The sequence below is a fragment of the Protopterus annectens genome, chromosome 11.part0 (assembly GCF_019279795.1).
Source record: "Protopterus annectens isolate FY-2018-M chromosome 11.part0, PAN1.0, whole genome shotgun sequence".
Classification (NCBI taxonomy): domain Eukaryota; kingdom Metazoa; phylum Chordata; order Ceratodontiformes; family Protopteridae; genus Protopterus; species Protopterus annectens.
The window spans coordinates 834,901,554-834,919,865 of NC_056745.1; the positions used below are offsets into that span (position 1 = coordinate 834,901,554).

Sequence of the window (18,312 nt, forward strand, 5' to 3'; positions counted from 1 at the left end):
AAATTCGACTACTAAACCAATGATGTTTGCATTAAGACCTGAGGAGCTAGCTAACATTTCATTGAACCATTTTAACCGTATGTTATGTGGGATACTTGGAAACAATTCTATGACATCTATTGTGACCATATACTGTGTGTCTGAGAAAAATTATTTCTTAATACTTCTTAAGAATTCCCAAGAATCCTTACAAAGCTACTGTAATGATGCCACAAAACTTTTTAGTGTGATGTCAATAAATTTCCCAGTGGTTCAGTAATACCCTTAGCTCCTGCTACTATTGGTCTAAACTGCAATGGGTTAAGTCCTTTATGGACTTTGGGTATGCCAAAATAATTGGAGTCAATGGCTTCTGTACTAAAAGATAATTAAACAGCTGCTCATTAATTGCACCTTGAAGTAAGTGGTCCTCTAACATGTACTTAATTTTTGAATATGCAATATTACGCTCATTGACTGACACCCCACTGTACTGTTCTGTATCATGCAGTGAGGAAAGTAAACTCGCTTCATAATCATATTCGTACATCAAAACCACCCCTCCCCCTTTGTCTGTCTTCATTACTCTAATACCATCTTTGTTTAGTAGATTAATCAGTTTAAGAGATTCATCAGACAAATTCCTGGAAATTTCTTTTTCCCTATTTATCTCAATACATCTAACTTCTGTTTCTACTAACTCTTTGAATATTTTTAAAACAGGGTGCAAAGGTGGATTCCATGTACTTGTTCGATGAAAGAGGCTAAAAGTACTTCCCTTATCTTTCAAATAAATATTCAAATTCAATTGACGTGTGAATAGCTTAAGATCCAACACAGTTTTGGAAATGTTAATAGATTTCGCTGGAACAAAATGAAGCCGCTTTGTGAATAAATCAAAATGGGATTCTTTTACAACAGTCTCAGTATAGTTATAAACAGTGAAATTACCTCTTTTGATTACTTCACAAACAGGACCATTCATATTATTAAATTTATCATCTGACCTAATCAGGCATTCAGTTTCATTAATAGTTATCTCCTGGGTTTGTTCCATCTCTTGGCATATGGGGTAAATTGCCTGTTCCCTTGTCTCCCCTGTCCCTGGTAAAAACCCTGATCAAATTGGTTTACTTGCTGATTTGTTTTTTGGGCCAGTCTTTCACTCCTTCTAGGAGCCTGGATCATAAACCCCTCATCATTAACATTCTCTTGCTCGTTACTTGCACTGTTGTCATTTGTTTGATCACGAAACCACCTAATCCTAGTATTAAGGCTATACGCTACACCTTTGTTATAATCATACAAGTCACGTTCATATCTATGAATAGATGCTATACAAAAATACTGAATGCATAGTATAATTATATGAACAAGTTAAAAAATCTCAGTTTAAAGAGGTAAGTCTAAGCTGATTAGACTAATAGCCCTCTGTCAGGAACAAAGTTAAAATTGTGGTTGAAATGAACAATATATACATTTATCAACCAAAAGTGCATAATATTGTGTATATCTATATTTATCATGCAAAGAGGTGAATTGAACTGATTAATTATTATTATATTGTTGATGCAGAGAAAACACTGAAATTGTTATGGTAAGCTAAGGTAGGCTTGAACTAAAATTAGCAGTTATGAGGGCAGATGGAAGAGGAGCTCATGTGACAGAGATAGAGAGAGAGAGAAAGAGGGGAAACATTTATGAGAAACTCTGTCCTTAGGTTAATTCATCAAAAAAGACTAAAGAGCTTGACATTAGTACACCAGCAATTGCAGGAAGCCCAATCCAGGTATGTTCATTCCTTGGATCTCAACTACAGACTGAATCGGAAATTAGATGAAAACTGGGCCCTGACGTGTGCAATTTGCTACAGTATTTAAATCCATCCATTCACAACCCTTTTTTGTACATGTGGTCAGGGTATCACATCAGCAGTGACAATCATCTAGAGCCAAGGTTCACACTGCCGGGTACAGTATCTAAATATCTTCTGAAATTTACATAGACAGAATTTAAAGTACTTCCTGCTGAACCCTAAATCTATTACCTCAGAGAAAAAAAATGGTGGGAGGACCCACACATAAAAGTCTGCGGAGAAGGAGCAAGAACTACAAACTCAACCAAATGTTACTAGCATCTACAAACTAGAACCTTTGCTAACTGAGTTCTGACATCTTCCTGTATTGGACAAGATTCATATATGTCATACGTAACTTCTAACCTTATAGATGTCTAACTAGATAATGTTAGTGCATGTGGCTATTTGACCTCTTGCAGACCTCTTACAAGTGATGGACACTGTGAATCAGTTTGTTGCAAACATGATCCCTCCATTATTTACCTGCGTTACTCCTTCCCATTAATTCACAGGTGAACTGTGCACCTATAAGGTAATTCATCTGCTTAGGATACGTGTCCTCATTACCTGTTATGTGGGTGGTATGGACAGCCGATATAGGCCCTGAGAGTTTTTAATTCTGCTCTTCAGACTCTTTAGATTGAAATGCTTCAGCCTGAAAAATCAGTTCAGATGTGTTAAATCTTGGCAGTTCATGAGCTTGGCTTTTTAATGCCATTGTTCTTGACGATCTAAGTAAGTGCATTTTTTCCACCTCCTTTCTTCTGTATCTCATTAAAGTGTGTAATTGAATCTTCTTTTTTAATTTTTACTGAGTTCCCTGTTATATGATTTTAGCTCTTCTACTTTTTAGCATTTGTTTTCTGGTAGGTGGAGACTTCCTTGAGTACTGCTATATCAAGAATTACTACATCACTCATTTTATATGGCAAAATTCAGGAGCTGCTCATCATTTAATTAAACATCTCATGGCTAGCTTGTACATCTCAAACTGAGTGGTCATTTACATTCAGGACCATAAAACTCTTATCTATGGCTTAGTGGGATTTTCTTTGAGCATTGTGACTCTTAACAGCCAAGCATGTGCTAAATCAGATCTGTTACTGGCATGATTTATGGTCACCAGTCAACCAGACATGATTTGTTGGTCTTTCTCAGGTCTGAGTGGCTACTTAGTCATAAGATTGTCTTAAAACTGTTGACATTTGTTTCTGATTCTCTGTTTGGCCATATGTTTTGTGCTTCTTGGCAAAAGTAAAGGGTGTGAATGAAATCAGTGTATATTGAACAGAATGAGATTATGATGGTTTCTCCAAAGTTATTTGAATAAATTATGGCTTTGGGCTATCTTATCAAAACACTGTGATTCAATGAATGAGAGATTGGTACAAGGAGGACTTTCTTGTCACACCCATGGTCCTGCAATACTGGAGTGAGTTTTAATAAATGTGTAGGTAAAAAGGATACAGTCCATTGTGTGGTGGATGTAGGGACAAGGTGCCCCATGAAGAAAACTGGTGTAATAGAAGTTGTTCAGATGGACGTGGGATCATTTGTTCAAACATATGTCATTGAATGTGGCTTTTAGACTAGTGTCATGATTCAGACTAAACCTTCTTGACCTGTGGTCATCCAAAGAAGAGAAACTGGAAAGATTAGGTCTGAAACCAGGATTGCCTCTGTTATTCTGCTGTCATGGCTTTTTTCTAGAAATCAAGTTCAAGGAATGTTTTTGATCCCTCAGTTGTGATAACAGTTATTTATTTAATTATGTGTATTTGTTAACTGGGGTGGTCCAGCATGGCATTGCCCATTTTCATCAGGAAAAAAAAAATAAGCAAAAACCTCCCAAGAGTATGCAGTAAAATATTTCCATACATGTATCACTCACTATATATACAGGAATGTATAGTTCAGGCGCACAAAGAAACATTGCATTCAAGAATATGTATTGTTGTGTGGCAGAGAGGGATAAATCTTTGTCTGTGACCCTGATGAACTGAGATTGACCAGCAAGCCAGGAGTTGGAGAAGCTCTTGAGGCATATTGGAACAGAGCAGTGGACACTGCATTGCCCATCCTGAGGGGAGAGTGGACATACAGCATGTTGCAGTGCTGGAATCTACTGAAGATAAGAGTTGCACAGCACACAGCTCAGTTCTCTGGAGCCATACCTCAGGTATTGGCAAGTCATATATGAGTGGGCTTCAGTCTCATGTGTGAACAGGTAAGGCATTGAAGACTCTTGAATAAGTAAATGTGCATCTCATTCTCTGGAGTTGAGGTTAGGGCTCAGAAACAAAAAAGAAAAACACAATGGGCTTCTTTTTAACCTAGATGACACTCCCTGTCGGCAGATGTCACTGAGCCAATACTTTGTCTTCATTCCTTACTGAAAAATGCTTGAGATGTTTTGAATAAAAATGTATGAAGCCAAAACCACAAAGTGTGCCCATGCTGCCAAGATAAAACCAAGAACATCCAAACAAAGGCTCATGTGAAGGACCAGAACCAAAAATAAAACACTTTGATGTAGTATGAAGATATTTAATAAAATCCACTGAAAACTGTAAAAATCTTACAAAGCAGATTATTAGTAATGGTTAAGTGCTTTCATCCTCAGTATAGGACTTCATTAGAACTGTTGAAAACATAAAAGTGCTAGTATAAATACCAAAAGGAAGTCATGTGCAAAGGTCAAAGTTGACAAAATAAAATTAGTGTTTCTGTTTCAGAACATATTTTTAAAACATACATTAGTATAAAATACTTGCTAAAAATCTACAAAGCCCTAAACACAAAAAATAACATCAAAGTGTTGGTATAAATACCAAAAGGAAGTCATGTGCAAAGGTCAAAGCTGACAAAATAAAATTTGTGTTTCTGGTCTCAAAACATGTGGTTAAAACATGTATTAATATGAAATGCTTGCTAAAAATCAACAAATCTTAGTTTATACACAAAAAAAAATTAGTAACTCTAGTTCTGCTGCCCTTCGTTTGAAAATAACCGGTAAAATAGAAATGTTTTCATTATATAACGATGTTTTAATCATGTGTTTTGAAACCAGAAACACAAATTTTATTTTGTCAACTTTGACATTTGCACATGACTCCTGTTTGGTATTTATACTTGCACTTTTATGTTTTCGATGGATCTGATGAAGTCCTGTACTGAGGATGAAAGTGCTTAACTATTGCTACTAAGCTGCTTTGTAAGATTTTTACAGTTTTCAGTGCATTTTATTAAATATCTTCATACTACATCAAAGTGTTTTATTTTTGGTTCTGGTCCTTCACATTACATGAGCCTTTGTTTGGATGTTCTTAAAAATGCAAGAGAAAAGATATTTCTACATATATATATATATAAAAAAAATAAAATAACAGAAGAGTCAGGTGCAAATGGAAAGCAGAGACAAGAAAGAAGAAGGGAAAGAAAACTAAAAATAAGTGAGAAGGCAAAGTATTATTCCATTGTGGATCCTGGTAGAAAGAAAAAGTTCAATGCTAGCTGCATAGAAGGTACCTCATTCTCATCAAATCCAGTCCCTTATGTACCTAAAGGGCAACCTCTGACCTTGGTGCACCTTTATGGATTTACCAGAATTTTGCTGTGCTAATACTCCTTATGTTAATTATGGTGCAGTCATGAAGATTGTTCCTTCTCTGCTATATGTCCTATGTGAATTGCCCTGGACCTAGAAGGTTGATGATCTGTTGCTTCTGTTTTCCAGATGTAACATCATTGCTGAGGAGCAAGATTTTTCCTTCTTGTTTAAACATCTCATTGATTATTTTAGTCCCTATAAAGCCAACACTTGATCCTAACCATTTGGAGAATTACAGCTTTGCTTTTAACCTCCCATTTGTTGGGATAGTTATTGAGAAGAGGTGCACCCATAGATGTTTTCTTATTTAATGTCTCATAGATTCTTGGATCCTTGATATTCCAGTTTTAGACCGAGGCTACCTCCACTAGAGTGGGCAATGATCTTTTGATGATGAGGAGTTGTATTTGGTCTTGGTCCTCCTTAATCTCTTTACAGTATTTGACACTGTAGGCCATCTAGTCATTTTGAACTGCATGAAACATTATTGTGAGATTACAGGTATTGTTCTGGTGAAGGTGTTTTGTACCTCTTAAGCCACTTCCAGTGGATAGTTTGTGACGTTAACCTTGCCAATTCTTTTCTTCAGAACGTGGAGTATATCAGAGCCCTGTTTTATTCTCCTTACTGTTCGCCATGTACTTGCTGCTGCTTATGGAGGTCATTATGGAATGATAATTCAGCTGTATGTCTCTTTCCTTTAGGGCCCTGTGCCTGACTTGCCTGTACTAAAGGACTGCTTGGGCTAAGTTTTCTTGGTCTAAATTTTGCAATGAGTGATATAGAATATGCTGAAGCTTATCCCATCAAAAACAGAAGCATTGTTGAAAAATGTCATTATGCATCAGTCAAATCATCCCCTGCTCTGTCCCATAATAATTTCTGGGGAAATCATTTTCCACTTTTTTCTTGTGCCTCTGATATGGACATGGTTCTTAATAGTAGGAAAACACTCATGGACCTGGCTTCAGTGATTCAGTCATCATAGGTTCATTGGTTCATAAGTAGGTACTAGGCTATTGGCCCTAGGGCCTATATAAGCCTAGCCAAACGGTACCCTGGCTTTTGCCACCCAAGAAAATTATTTTCCTGTGCCCCTGTCAAGCAGAGCCACAGAAGTGATCTCTGGGGTGAATTTCCTATCTCCCATCCAATCATCAAGATTTTTTCTTGAAGAGTGCTAATGAGGAGCTTTGTTTGATATAGATAGGTAGTTTGTTCCAGAGTATGGGAAGTCTCTGGGACAGGAATCTATCCCTCCAGCATGTTCTGTTTATTGTGGTGACAAGGTTTAGGTCCCTAGAACGTGTAGCTCAGAGGGATTGAGATTTCTTTAAGTGGAGCATGTCCAACAGCTCTGGGTTTGACATAGCTTTTTATGTTAGGCAGAGATCGCCTCTGAGTAGGCAGTATGCAACAGAGTAAAGCTGGAGTTTTTTGAGATGGTTTGCATACGGCATCTGTTTGAGGCCGGTAATCCTCTTTGTGAGGTATTTCTGCGGCCTTTCCAGTTATTGTCGATGTCTTGTGAGGTACATACCAAAAGGGGCATTGTACTCTATAATGGGTCTAATGAGTGATGAGTAGAGGGGAACAATGACCTCTTTTTTCCTGGATGAGAAACCTTATGTGATGAGGTGTGCCACATAGAAGGATTTCCTGACTCCTGTGGTGATGTGATTATCAAAGGAGAGACTACTGTCCACCTGTGTCCCAAGGTCTCTTATCACACTTTTAGTGTTAAGTAGACTATCGCCTATGTGGTAGTTCATGGATACAGAGACTTTCTTTCCATCTTAAGAATATGTGTATCAGGCACCCCATTCCAACATTCAGACCTTGCTATGCTGGTTCAGTTTTCACTTATTTCTCAGTGGAACTGCTGTAATGCTCTCTATTTTGTGTTTATGGATGGTGATTTAGTATGCTTACAGTGAATAGAATTATTCATCCAGTTTATTAATTGGAGCATCTCAAAACAGTTGTATTGCACAAGCTTTACATGATTTACACTGATTGCCAATTGAAGCCAGATATATACTTAAAAACATTTTCACTTACTACCATGTCTTTCAAAGTCTGTGTCCTACTTATCTGAAAGAGTTGCCAAGCCCTTAAGCCCTGGTTTATCATCTCAGGTCATTAGATCAAGGGCTATGGGTGATCCCATGGACCCATTGAGAAACATCTGGCATAACATATTTTACCTACCTCACTCATGTCCTGTTGAATCATCTGCCTTCCATGATTTGGGTATTTCATTTGTGGAATTCTTCTAGGAGATCTCTTAAATACCACCTTTCCTGAGTGAGTCTACCTTGATTTTAAAATGTGCATCACATCTGGTTTTAGGTATCTTAATGTATAATCTTAAATTACTTATGTGCAGTTTACTATTTTGGACGTGTTGCCTTTTAATAATATGTTTGTCTTTGTGTTTGTTTGCAAAATGACTAGAAATTAGTATTTAAAAACCTGAAATAAATGAATAAATTAAACATCACCACCCTGTGAATTTTGTGGCTCCAAATAATTATTTTAAGAACAAAGTTTCTTCACTGGGTTCCATGATCTACAACATGTTCAAGGTGTTTGCCATCAGAGTTTTGATTCTGTCATGTTTGCATGGCACAGATTCACATTAAATCTTCCATAGTTTTTTTTTTCCATCTAAGAGACTCAGTGATGAAGACAGTTAATGTGGCATTTAAGGGGGAGTCTCATTTCATACTGTATTACATTTGACAAGCACAGTATATAAATGGCCTTGCTGCAGTGAGGAAAGGGCTTTTTAGAGAAGACATGCCAGAAGTGGTCATTCTTAGCAGGATAAATAAGATTTTGTTATGACTGTGGACTTCCCCTCTTAGGTCTTCTGTTATGGCAAGTATCTCACACATTTAAGTGCACTCTGCTTAATATCTAAGTCAGGATGATTAGCAAGTTTGGCAGAACTGTCATCAGACATTTATACTATGACAAATCTGTAAAAATTAGACTGCTGTATGTGATGATATGTCTATAGCTATACTGTCTTTTCATCTGTCTACCTGTACACATACGCATGCTCTCACACACACACACACACACACACACACACACACACACACACACACACACACACACATGCACACACACATATCTGTGTGTGTGTGTGTGTGTGTGTGTGTGTGTGTGTGTATTTATATGCTTCATACATGTGCTTTTTCTAGACATCCCCTCCTGTATTATTATTTTTGAATTTAGCTTATGGCCTAATTTAATTGTCGTGATTTATAGCAGAATTATTTCTCAGGTGTTCTCAGCATATCATGATTTCTTTTTGTTCACAGCCATTGATAGGTGGCAGTCTCAATCAAGTAGTGGGGAAGATCAAAATGAGAAGCGAAGTCTTGTCTACAGTGAAAGGTCACTGGGTACGTAAAATATAATGTTGCTTATCAGAGATGTATCTTTTGCATATGTAAAATATATATAGTGGGAACAAGTACAATAGTTTATGTATGTTATTGTAATTATTTCTTAATGGTAACAGATCCTTTTTGTCATTCTTACTAGGCACAAACAAAAGTGTCATGTTGTCATGATATCTTTAGATGAACTCAGAATGCTGTGGTTTTATCACGGGAGTCAGGCTTTTTCCTTTAAATGTGTATTTTTGAGTCAAGAGTGCTTAACTGCTAAAATGCACCTCAGTATAAAGAGACATTGGCGGTCTTGACTATGTAGTTTCTAGAAATTCCTAAAAAATCATTACCTCCCCAATGTTCCACCCAATCAGAGGGAGAACACCGCCCATGAACTAGAAAAGCTTTTGCAAAAAAGAGTTACTCAAGAGGTTCCCCCGATAAAGTCAGATCAGGCTTTTACTTCAGATACTTTTTAGTGCTCAAGAAGACAGGGGACTAGAGACCTATTCTGGATCTGACCTCACTGAACAAATCAATAAAGTACAGGAAGTTTAGGATGGTCACAATCCAGTCCATCCTACCTCTATTGAAGGTGGGCGGATGGATGTGTTTTGTGGACCTGCAGGATGCGTACTACCATATAAAGATGGCCAGATGCTCCAGGCAATTTCTACATTTCAGGCTGGGAACCAGTTGTTACCAGTTCAGGTCACTCCCATTCGGTCTCACTACAGCTCCCAGGGTGTTCACCAAATGCTTGGCAGTGGTGGCAGTACATCTCTAGCTGCAGGGCTACCAGATTTTTCTGTATCTGGACAACTGGCTTCTGACTGCTCCTACCAGGTGTCTAATCATTCAAGCCAGGGACTACTTACTACAAGCCCAAACTTTAGGGATAACTATCAACGTGCAGAAATCCCAGTTGGACCTGGTTCAGGGCATAGATTTAATTGGGGCTCATCTAACTACAAGGACATCCTGTGCTTATCTGCAAATGGACAGGGTAACAAACCTAAGAATTCATATCAGAAAAATTCTAACCATATCTCATCCTCCAGCCAGTTTAGTTCTCAGGGCATTGGGTTCAGTGGTGGCCACGATAACTCTCCTGCTCATGATTCATTTCCACATGATGATATTGCAGTAGACATTAGCAGTTCAATGGTCATTACTCAGGCATCCTCTCAATCTTCCAGTAAAGCTGTCACAAGTATGCAAGGAATCTCTGCTTTGGTGGCGTCACTAAAGACGTTTCTCAAGGACGTCCATTCATCCTTCCATCCCCAAACACCGTGTTGACCACAGATGCCTCCCAGATAGGGTGGAGGAGCATTATCTGGGCCAAACAGTTAAAGACACATGGATGTCCCAGGAGGCCAAATTGCATATCAATGTTCTGGAGATGAGAGAAGTTTTTCTGGCATTGCAAGAACTCGTCAGCTTTCTTCCTCTGGAGACTATTGCAATCCAAATGGACAGTGTGTCAGTAGTTTAATATATCAACAAACTGGGAGGAACCAAGTCCTACCCCCTATGTTGAGAGGCTTTGAGGGTTTGACAGTGTATGATCTCTAACAACTTCTTTCTGATAGCATTGCACATTCTGATGGAGTCCAACATATTAGCAGACTGGCTTAGTCGAGTATTACTGATGTCTCATGAATGGTTTCTGAATCAGTCAATGGCAGACATGATCTTCCAAAAATGGGGTCATCCTTGCTGCGATCTGTTTGTATCCACGTTCAACAACAAATGTGGGCACTTTGTCTTGATCCCTCCTCAGGTGCAGTCGACCAGAGATGGTCTAGTCTATGCTTGGCCCTCTGGTCTTCTCTATGCCTTTCCTCCTCTGCCTCTAGCTCCCAAGTTCTGACAGAAAGCTCTCAGGTTGCAGAGCAAGCTCATCCTCATTGCCCTCTTTTGGTGTCAACAAACCTGGTTCACCTTCCTTTGGTCTCATCTGGTTTGCCCTCCACTGAGGTTGGATCCAGCCCCCAGATCTGCTCTCTTACCCATCAGGGTATCCCCATCCAGACATACAGGGTCTGAAGCTAACTGCATGGTTTCTTCACTTCCAATGATGACAAGATTCCCCAGGCTTTCTTCCCCCGTTCGAGAAATTTTGGTTTTGTCACATAAGTCCTTGACACTTAAGATTTATAGAAGCAAGTGGAAAAGATTTGCTATTTGGGCTGAACAAAAATAGGTAAATCTTTTTATAGCACCAGTTGCAGTCATACTTGACTTTTTTGGCTTCCCTTTTTCTTTGATGGAGCTAGCTATTCTACTGTCAAAGTTCAATTAGCAGCCATATCCAATTTTCAATTTGGTTTCGGTTCCTTGTCCCTTGCCTCATCTAAGTCTGTAAAACTTTCCTCAGAGGCTACAACCTCCAGTTAAAGATCCTACTCCTCCTTGGGATCTAACTATGATTTTGCAAGCCTTGGTCCACCAGCGATTTGAGCCTGCAGCTACTTTGGATTTAAAATTCCTTTCCTGGAAGGCACTTTTTCTGGCAGCTATTACATCTGCTAGAAGGTGTCTGAACTATAGGCCCTTTCTTCAAAATTTCCATATTTGATTTTTCACAAGGATAGAATTACCCTGTGTACTAATTCTTGATTCGTACCTAAGGTAGCTAAGGAAAGGACTATTAATCAGTCCATCGATCTTCTGGTCTTTTTTTCCCAGTTATCAGAACAAAGGTGAATATACTGTCCATTTTCTTGATGTTTATAGGCAGCTTCATTTTTATTTACACAGAACCAAGCCGTTTAGGAAGTCTGATCAGTTGTTTGGTTCTTTCTCTATGGCAAAATAAGGTATCTATTTCTAAAGTCTCGCTAACAAGATGGTTGAAAGAATGTATGGCCTTTATTTATTCATCCAAAAATGTTCCCTTACCATGATGAACTAAGGTCCACTCCACAAGGTTTATGGCAACTTCTCAGGCCTTTTGGTTTAGAGTTTCAGTTGAGGACCTTTGTGCTGCAGCTATTTGGTCTAACCCTCACATGTTTATTACGCATTACAAATAGGACATCATTTCCAGAAGTAGGAGTGCTTTTGGCTCTGCTGTTCTCCAGAATATCCCTCCATGAGGGCCACACTGGACCTTAGTAGCTGGGGACTCTGTCCCACAGGTTAATGAAATGGAGAGGATAATATCAGATAAAGAAGTTATGTTCTTACCATAACATTCCATCTGTGTTGTCCATCTTCATTTCCATTAACCTTCCCATCCCCCCATCCCCCTGTGTAAGTCTTTGGAAAGCCTGGTTGAAGGTTCAAAGGAATCTTCATTCCTTATGTTGAGCTCCTGATGTGGTTTAGTTTATAGAGTTGTGTTTTTCTAGAGGATAAGTGTGTTTATGTGCCATGCCTTTGCTGTCAAACTTGATCTGAGGTATGTTGGGAGAGTGGGGCATTGTGGGTAGAGGATAGAATCTCAAGTCAGGAAGCTGTAGCTATGGAAAAAGCAGCCGGTCGGTTCCAAGGATCATAACTGAGACCCATAGGCTAATGGAAATGAAGATGGACAATATAGATGGAATGTTATGGTAAGAACATAACTTCTTTATATTTAAAATACTATGTAATCCATTAACATTCACTAAATAATGTTCAATGGCCTCTAGTCCATATCTATGTTTAATAGTAGTATACAGACTACTAACTTCAACTGTAGTAAAAAAATACCCTTTCTGGCACTTGATACACTTCATTTCCTTAAGGAAATGCTGTGTATCCCTAATTTGAGAGGGAAGATGCATCACATAAGGTTGTAATATTTTATCCAAAATCTCCCCTATCCTTTCCGTGGGACCCCCTACCTGAGATACAATCGGTCTCCTGGTGGGTTCTCCATATTTCTATGAAATTTGGGGAGGGCATAAAATAAGGGAATATGGGGATTCACCATGACTAGTACATCTTTCAACCTTTCAGACAAAATGTCCCTATTAACCAAATCTTCCAATAACATCACAATACCCCACTGTATTTGTTGCAATGGATTATGTTCTAGTAACTGATATTCAAGTTCATTATGCAATAAGTTAAAACACATTTTCTTATAAATATCATTGTTCATCAGCACTGTATTTCCCCCTTTATTAGCTGGTTTTATTACAACAGATCTACCCCTTTCCAAAGTTTTTAAAGCCTTCCACTCCTCTTTAGTAAGATTAAGCTTAATCACATATTTCAAAGTGTTATTAACATATGCAATAATCTCCTCTTTAACTAAGACATGAAAAACTAAAACTGTTTTATTAATAAAAGGGGGAGCAAATTTAGTTTGACTCTTAAAATTTAAACTTGTGACAATACTGCCTAACAAAGATTCATTTAGCACAGTCTGTCCTTTCACAAATGAAAAAAAAAAGATTATTTACTGAATATCTCAAACTCCTTGGGAATTACTATAGATCTTGCAGAATCCAAACTAACTCCATCACAGAATCTAGAGTTTATAGGAGCCCAACTTACTATCCCACCCAGAAGGCTCCTGTGAGGGTGGTGTTACATGCACTAGGCTCTATGTCAGCAGCAATAATTCTAGTCCCTCTGGTCAGGTTCTTCCTGTAAATACTGCAGTGGACTTTGCAGTACAGTGATCAATACTTTATCAGCCTCTCTGCCTATAAAGCCCTCTGCAATCTGTAAACATCATCTCTGAAGGTGGATTCAATCACAGGATCTGCACTTGTGCAGGCCATTCTCTCTTCCCCCTCCAATAGCCACAGTGACCACGGATGCTTCCTCGCTGGGCTTGGGAGGGCATTAGAAGGGAAGGATGGTCCAAGGCATGTGGTCCCCCTCAGAGACCAAGTTGCATATCAATGTCCTAGAGATGAGAGCAGTCCTCCTATTTTTGCAAGCCTTTCAGGACTTTCTCCGTCTGGGGACAATTGTTATACATATAGACATGTCAGTAGTCTGGTACATCAACAAACAAGAATAAACTTGTTCTTACCTGTTGTGCAGAGAGGACATGAGGGTTTGGGAATGGGCAATCTCTTCAGACCGCTTTTTGGCTGCAATGCATATACCGGAGAAAACCAACATATTGGTATACAGACTCAGCAGGTCTGCTTTGTTTCCTCATGAGTGATCCCTAAATTAATTAATTTTCAGTCATTGGGGCCAGCCTTGCTACAATCTATTTGCCTCCCCTCAACAACAAGTGCAGTGAGTACTTCACTCTGATCCCCCCCTCAGAGGGAGTCACTGAGAGATGATCTAGTCCATGATTGGCCCCCGGAACTTCTCTCTGCTTATATTTGATTCCAAGATTTCTTCAGAATGCAAGCGGGTCATAAAGCTCAGTCATCCTCATTACCCTCCTTTTGGCCTCATCATATGTGCTTCCCCTTTTTGTGGTCTCATCTCAGGTTTCCTCCATGGATTCTGAAGCCCACTTAGGATCTCTTGTATCACCCATAAGAACTCTAGCACCCCAATCTCCACACCCTCAAACTGGCCTCATGGTTTCTCCAATTCCAGTGATTGTTAAACAGTCCGGGTTTGCCTCTCCAGTCTGCAATATTGTTTTTGTCTTACAGAAATATTTCACCAAAAAGGTATACTAGAGTAAGTGGAAAAGATTTTCTATATGGGCTTGCAAAGAGAACATTGACCCCTTTTCAGCTTCTTTCCCAGATATACTACTTTTTTTAAGTCATCATTTCAAACAAGGGGCTAGTTTTTCTACCATTATGTTACTGTTAGCAGCTATATCCAATGTTCATACAGGAAACCAACACCTCTCCGTGCCTACTTCCAAATTATGTAAATTCTTCATGAAGGGAGTTTTGCATTTCAGACCTCCCATAAAAGATCCTTCCCCACCTTGTTATCTCATCATAGTTCTATAAGGTTTGACTCAAAAAACATTTGAACTGGCAAGCAGCTGCAATCTGAAATTTCTGTCTTGAAAAACTATATTGTTGGTAGCTATTACATCAGCAAAAAGACTTTCTGAATTACAGGCATTATCAGCAAAACCTCCTTATATCATCTTCCATAAAGACAGAGTGTCCTTACCAACCATTCCTTTCTTTATGCCCAAGGTAGTCAATGAAGCCAGCTTTAACTAACCCATTCAACTCCCAGTATTATTTCAAATAAAGGTGAATATATGCTACACCTTGTTGATGTTCATCGACAATTACACTTTTATCTTCACAGAACAAAACAACATATAAAATCTGATCAGCTTTTTCTGTTCTTTTCCTCCAGCCCTGGGGCAAGCAGTTTCAAAGATCACCCTCGCTAAATAGATTACAGATTGCTTTTCAATGATATATCACCAGAAAGGCTTAGATTTTCCTTAGCCACTTACCCATTCTACCAGAGCCATGTCAACTTCAGCTGCTGTTTCTTAAGGATCTTCAGTTGATGATATTTCTGCTGCAGCCATGTGGTCCACAGTACATATCTTTGTTATGCATTACAAACTGGAGATTATCTCTAGAAGCAGAGCTTCCTTTGGTTCAACAGTGCTCCGGCATATCCTTCAATGAAAGCCACCCAATAGTTATGTAGCTGAGGACTCTAACCCAGTGGTGAGGAAGAATGAAAAGGACAACATCAAATTTAAAAGTTATGTACTTACCATAACTTGGCATCTGTGTTGTCCATTTTCATTCTTCCTCACCTTCCCCCCATCCATTCCCCTTCCAATGCTCCTGGAATATTTTCTAGATAACATAGGAACCCCCAGGTTCCTGGTTTGAGCCTCTTCAGGAAATGTGGTACTACCTTTGCTTCTAGAATCTTTAGGTTGTTAAGGTTAGATGTTTAACTAATAATGCACAAAACTCGATTTGAGGGGTTTGAGATGCCCTAGGGGGTTATAGGTAAAGGGAGGAGCATGAGGCATGGATCAGAAGTCTTGAATAATGCGGCCGTGTCAGATCCGAGGATCGGATCCTAGACCCACTGGTTAGGAAGAATGAAAATGGACAACATAGGTACCAAGTTATGATAAGTACATAACTTTTATTTCCTGATGGTGGTAGAAACACGGTGGTCAAATGAAAGACAGTCACCCACATAAGTGCCCTGGCCTCTTAATATTATCTGTCTGAAGAGGAGTACCATTTGTGTGTGTGTGTGTGTGTGTGTGTGTGTGTGTGTGTGTGTGTGTGTGTGTGTGTGTGTGTGTGTGTGTGCGTGTGTGCGTGTGTGTGTCTGTACATCTGAAGAAATAGCATGCATTATATTATTCTCCTCTCAGAATGTCATGGATTTCTATTATATCAGATAAGATCACGTTTATATGTATTCAAAATATTTTGATAAATACAATGTACCAATCTTTAGAATCATTTTAACTATCAAACTCTCCATATATCTGTCTGGTATCTTCAATGGTCTTCCATATCTAGATTAATTGATAAGGCTACTCTCTCAGAGCATGTGATCTTCATTTTGTGGCAGTTCTTGCGGGACTTCAGCTTTTCATGGGAAGCAACTTGAGGAGTTACTCTTTGAAACTTTTAATGGTCATAGTACACTGTTTCATTTTCTCATAGCAGTACTGGTTCTGACAGTTCTGGTTCGCTTGTCTATATTCAATATTGATATATTTGTGTTATAATGTCCATTATTCCTTCTGTTCAACTTTCAGTTTTTCCCATGTGTCATATGAGATCTTGTTCCAGCCACTTCATGAACAATTTCAGCTGATACTCTTTTCAGTTTTGTACTCCTACTGTTGTCCCCAGTTTAAATTGAACAGTCATCTGCAGCTTTTATCATAATAGGGTTTATTTTTCTGTTGATTTATTTCTAGTATTTCTTTTACTTTGTTTTGATTTTTAGGCATTCGTAGTGTAGTTGAACTAGATAATTTCTTCTCATATTTCTGTCCAAGAGACCGAGTCCCTGGAATGGCAGCAGGAGGTAACTTCCTGTTTAGACAAAGCTGATTGATTGCACATCTGTGAGGGACTGCAGGCTGTGCCAGTTTGTGTGTGTGTGTGTGTGTGTGTGTGTGTGTGTGTGTGTGTGTGTGTGTGTGTGTGTGTGTGTGTGTGTGTGTGTGTGTGTGTGTGCGCGTGTGAAGATTAGGATTCAGACACTGGAATCTGGTGTGTCATGCAAAATTTGTGGCATTTAATTGGTATGGGTCTGTGCCTAATCTTCAATAGAGCCAAGTTTATTGTCAGAGAGAAGCAGTTGTGGCCTTTGTGCCTGTGGTGGAGGCATATCAGCTGTGGCTGAAATGCCCTCCACCACAGATAGATAGAGAGTTCCCACGGTGACTGCTACATTTCAGCTTTGAAGACTGGAGGAACGTCATAGAGTGAAGGCTGCAAGTTCTGTCCGAGTTACAGACATGCAAGCTGATCAGTGGTTAAAGTCAATGCAAGTTTGCCTCTTGAAGACTAGGACAGATAGGTCATAACCATCCCACAATACTACAGCGTGATGGGATCAAGGTTCACCACCTGTTCCAAGCTCTCTTCTGGACTAGGAGATAATTAAGGGCTAATGTACCTTCATGTGGACTAAGAACTACAGGTTAGTGGGGAAAGGATTAAAAGCTGTCTGAACTTTTATTTTTTATTGGGCCGATTCCCTTCACAGCACACAGTATAAGATTTTTTATCATTGTTTTATCACCATGCTTAGGTCCCTTCAGTGAAAGATTCCCGTAGGAAGTCGCTCTCCCTTACAACTGCCTAACATTGCCAGAAAATCCAGCACCTTTGCTTGTTCATTTATGACTGGCAGTTATTACTTCAAAGAAATAGTAAGAAGGAGAGATGAAAGCTGCTTGTGGTATTTTATTCTGTCCTCAGTTTTGTATACATTCGTGGATAAGCAATGCCCTACTGACCAATGTGAAAGCACAACTTACCCATGTTTTTTCTTATAAAGAACTTTTGAAAAAGAATTTCATTTAATGGTTCATGTGCACTTTATGGCAATAGACTTAACCTTAGCAGGACATAGTTTCAGGATGTAAAACTGTGGTTGATGACTAGCAGTGAAAACTGCAGGAAGTATGCTGTCTAGTTAGTTATGTAGGCTGAGACAAATTACTTTGTGAAATAATGTCATGTCTGAGGACGGTAGGAGGAAATGCTATGAAATTTGTGATTGTGACAGGGGGAAATGGAAATGAAAAAATAAAATGTACTGAAGGATGACAACAATAATCTACATCTAGGAAATACTGAGACTAAATTAACTCTGGCATGAGTTTGTATCACTAAGTGGATGTAATAGACTGCTGAATTCATGTATATCATTTGAACAATATGCTATTTCTGGCCTTGAATTTGAGTATTAAAAATGAAAAAAAAAAGTAAATAACAGTAGCCCTAATACCTTTCAGGATTAAAAGTCTGCAGGAATGTGGAAATAACATAAATCTGCAGCAGTTCTTTGCTGGCTGTTTTAATACACACTCCTTTTAACTAATATGGCAAGAATCACAT

At 38.8% G+C, this 18,312-nt stretch overlaps 1 protein-coding gene across 1 annotated transcript in view; it reads left to right on the plus strand.

Moving 5' to 3' along the window:
- LOC122815001 (oxysterol-binding protein-related protein 8-like) overlaps window positions 1-18,312 on the plus strand; it is a 170,377-nt gene that overhangs the window by 125,545 nt on the left and 26,520 nt on the right. Inside the window, exon 11 of the mRNA XM_044087256.1 lies at window positions 8,780-8,863. Coding sequence (XP_043943191.1) covers window positions 8,780-8,863 — 84 coding nt within the window. The remainder of the gene's footprint in view (window positions 1-8,779; window positions 8,864-18,312) is intronic.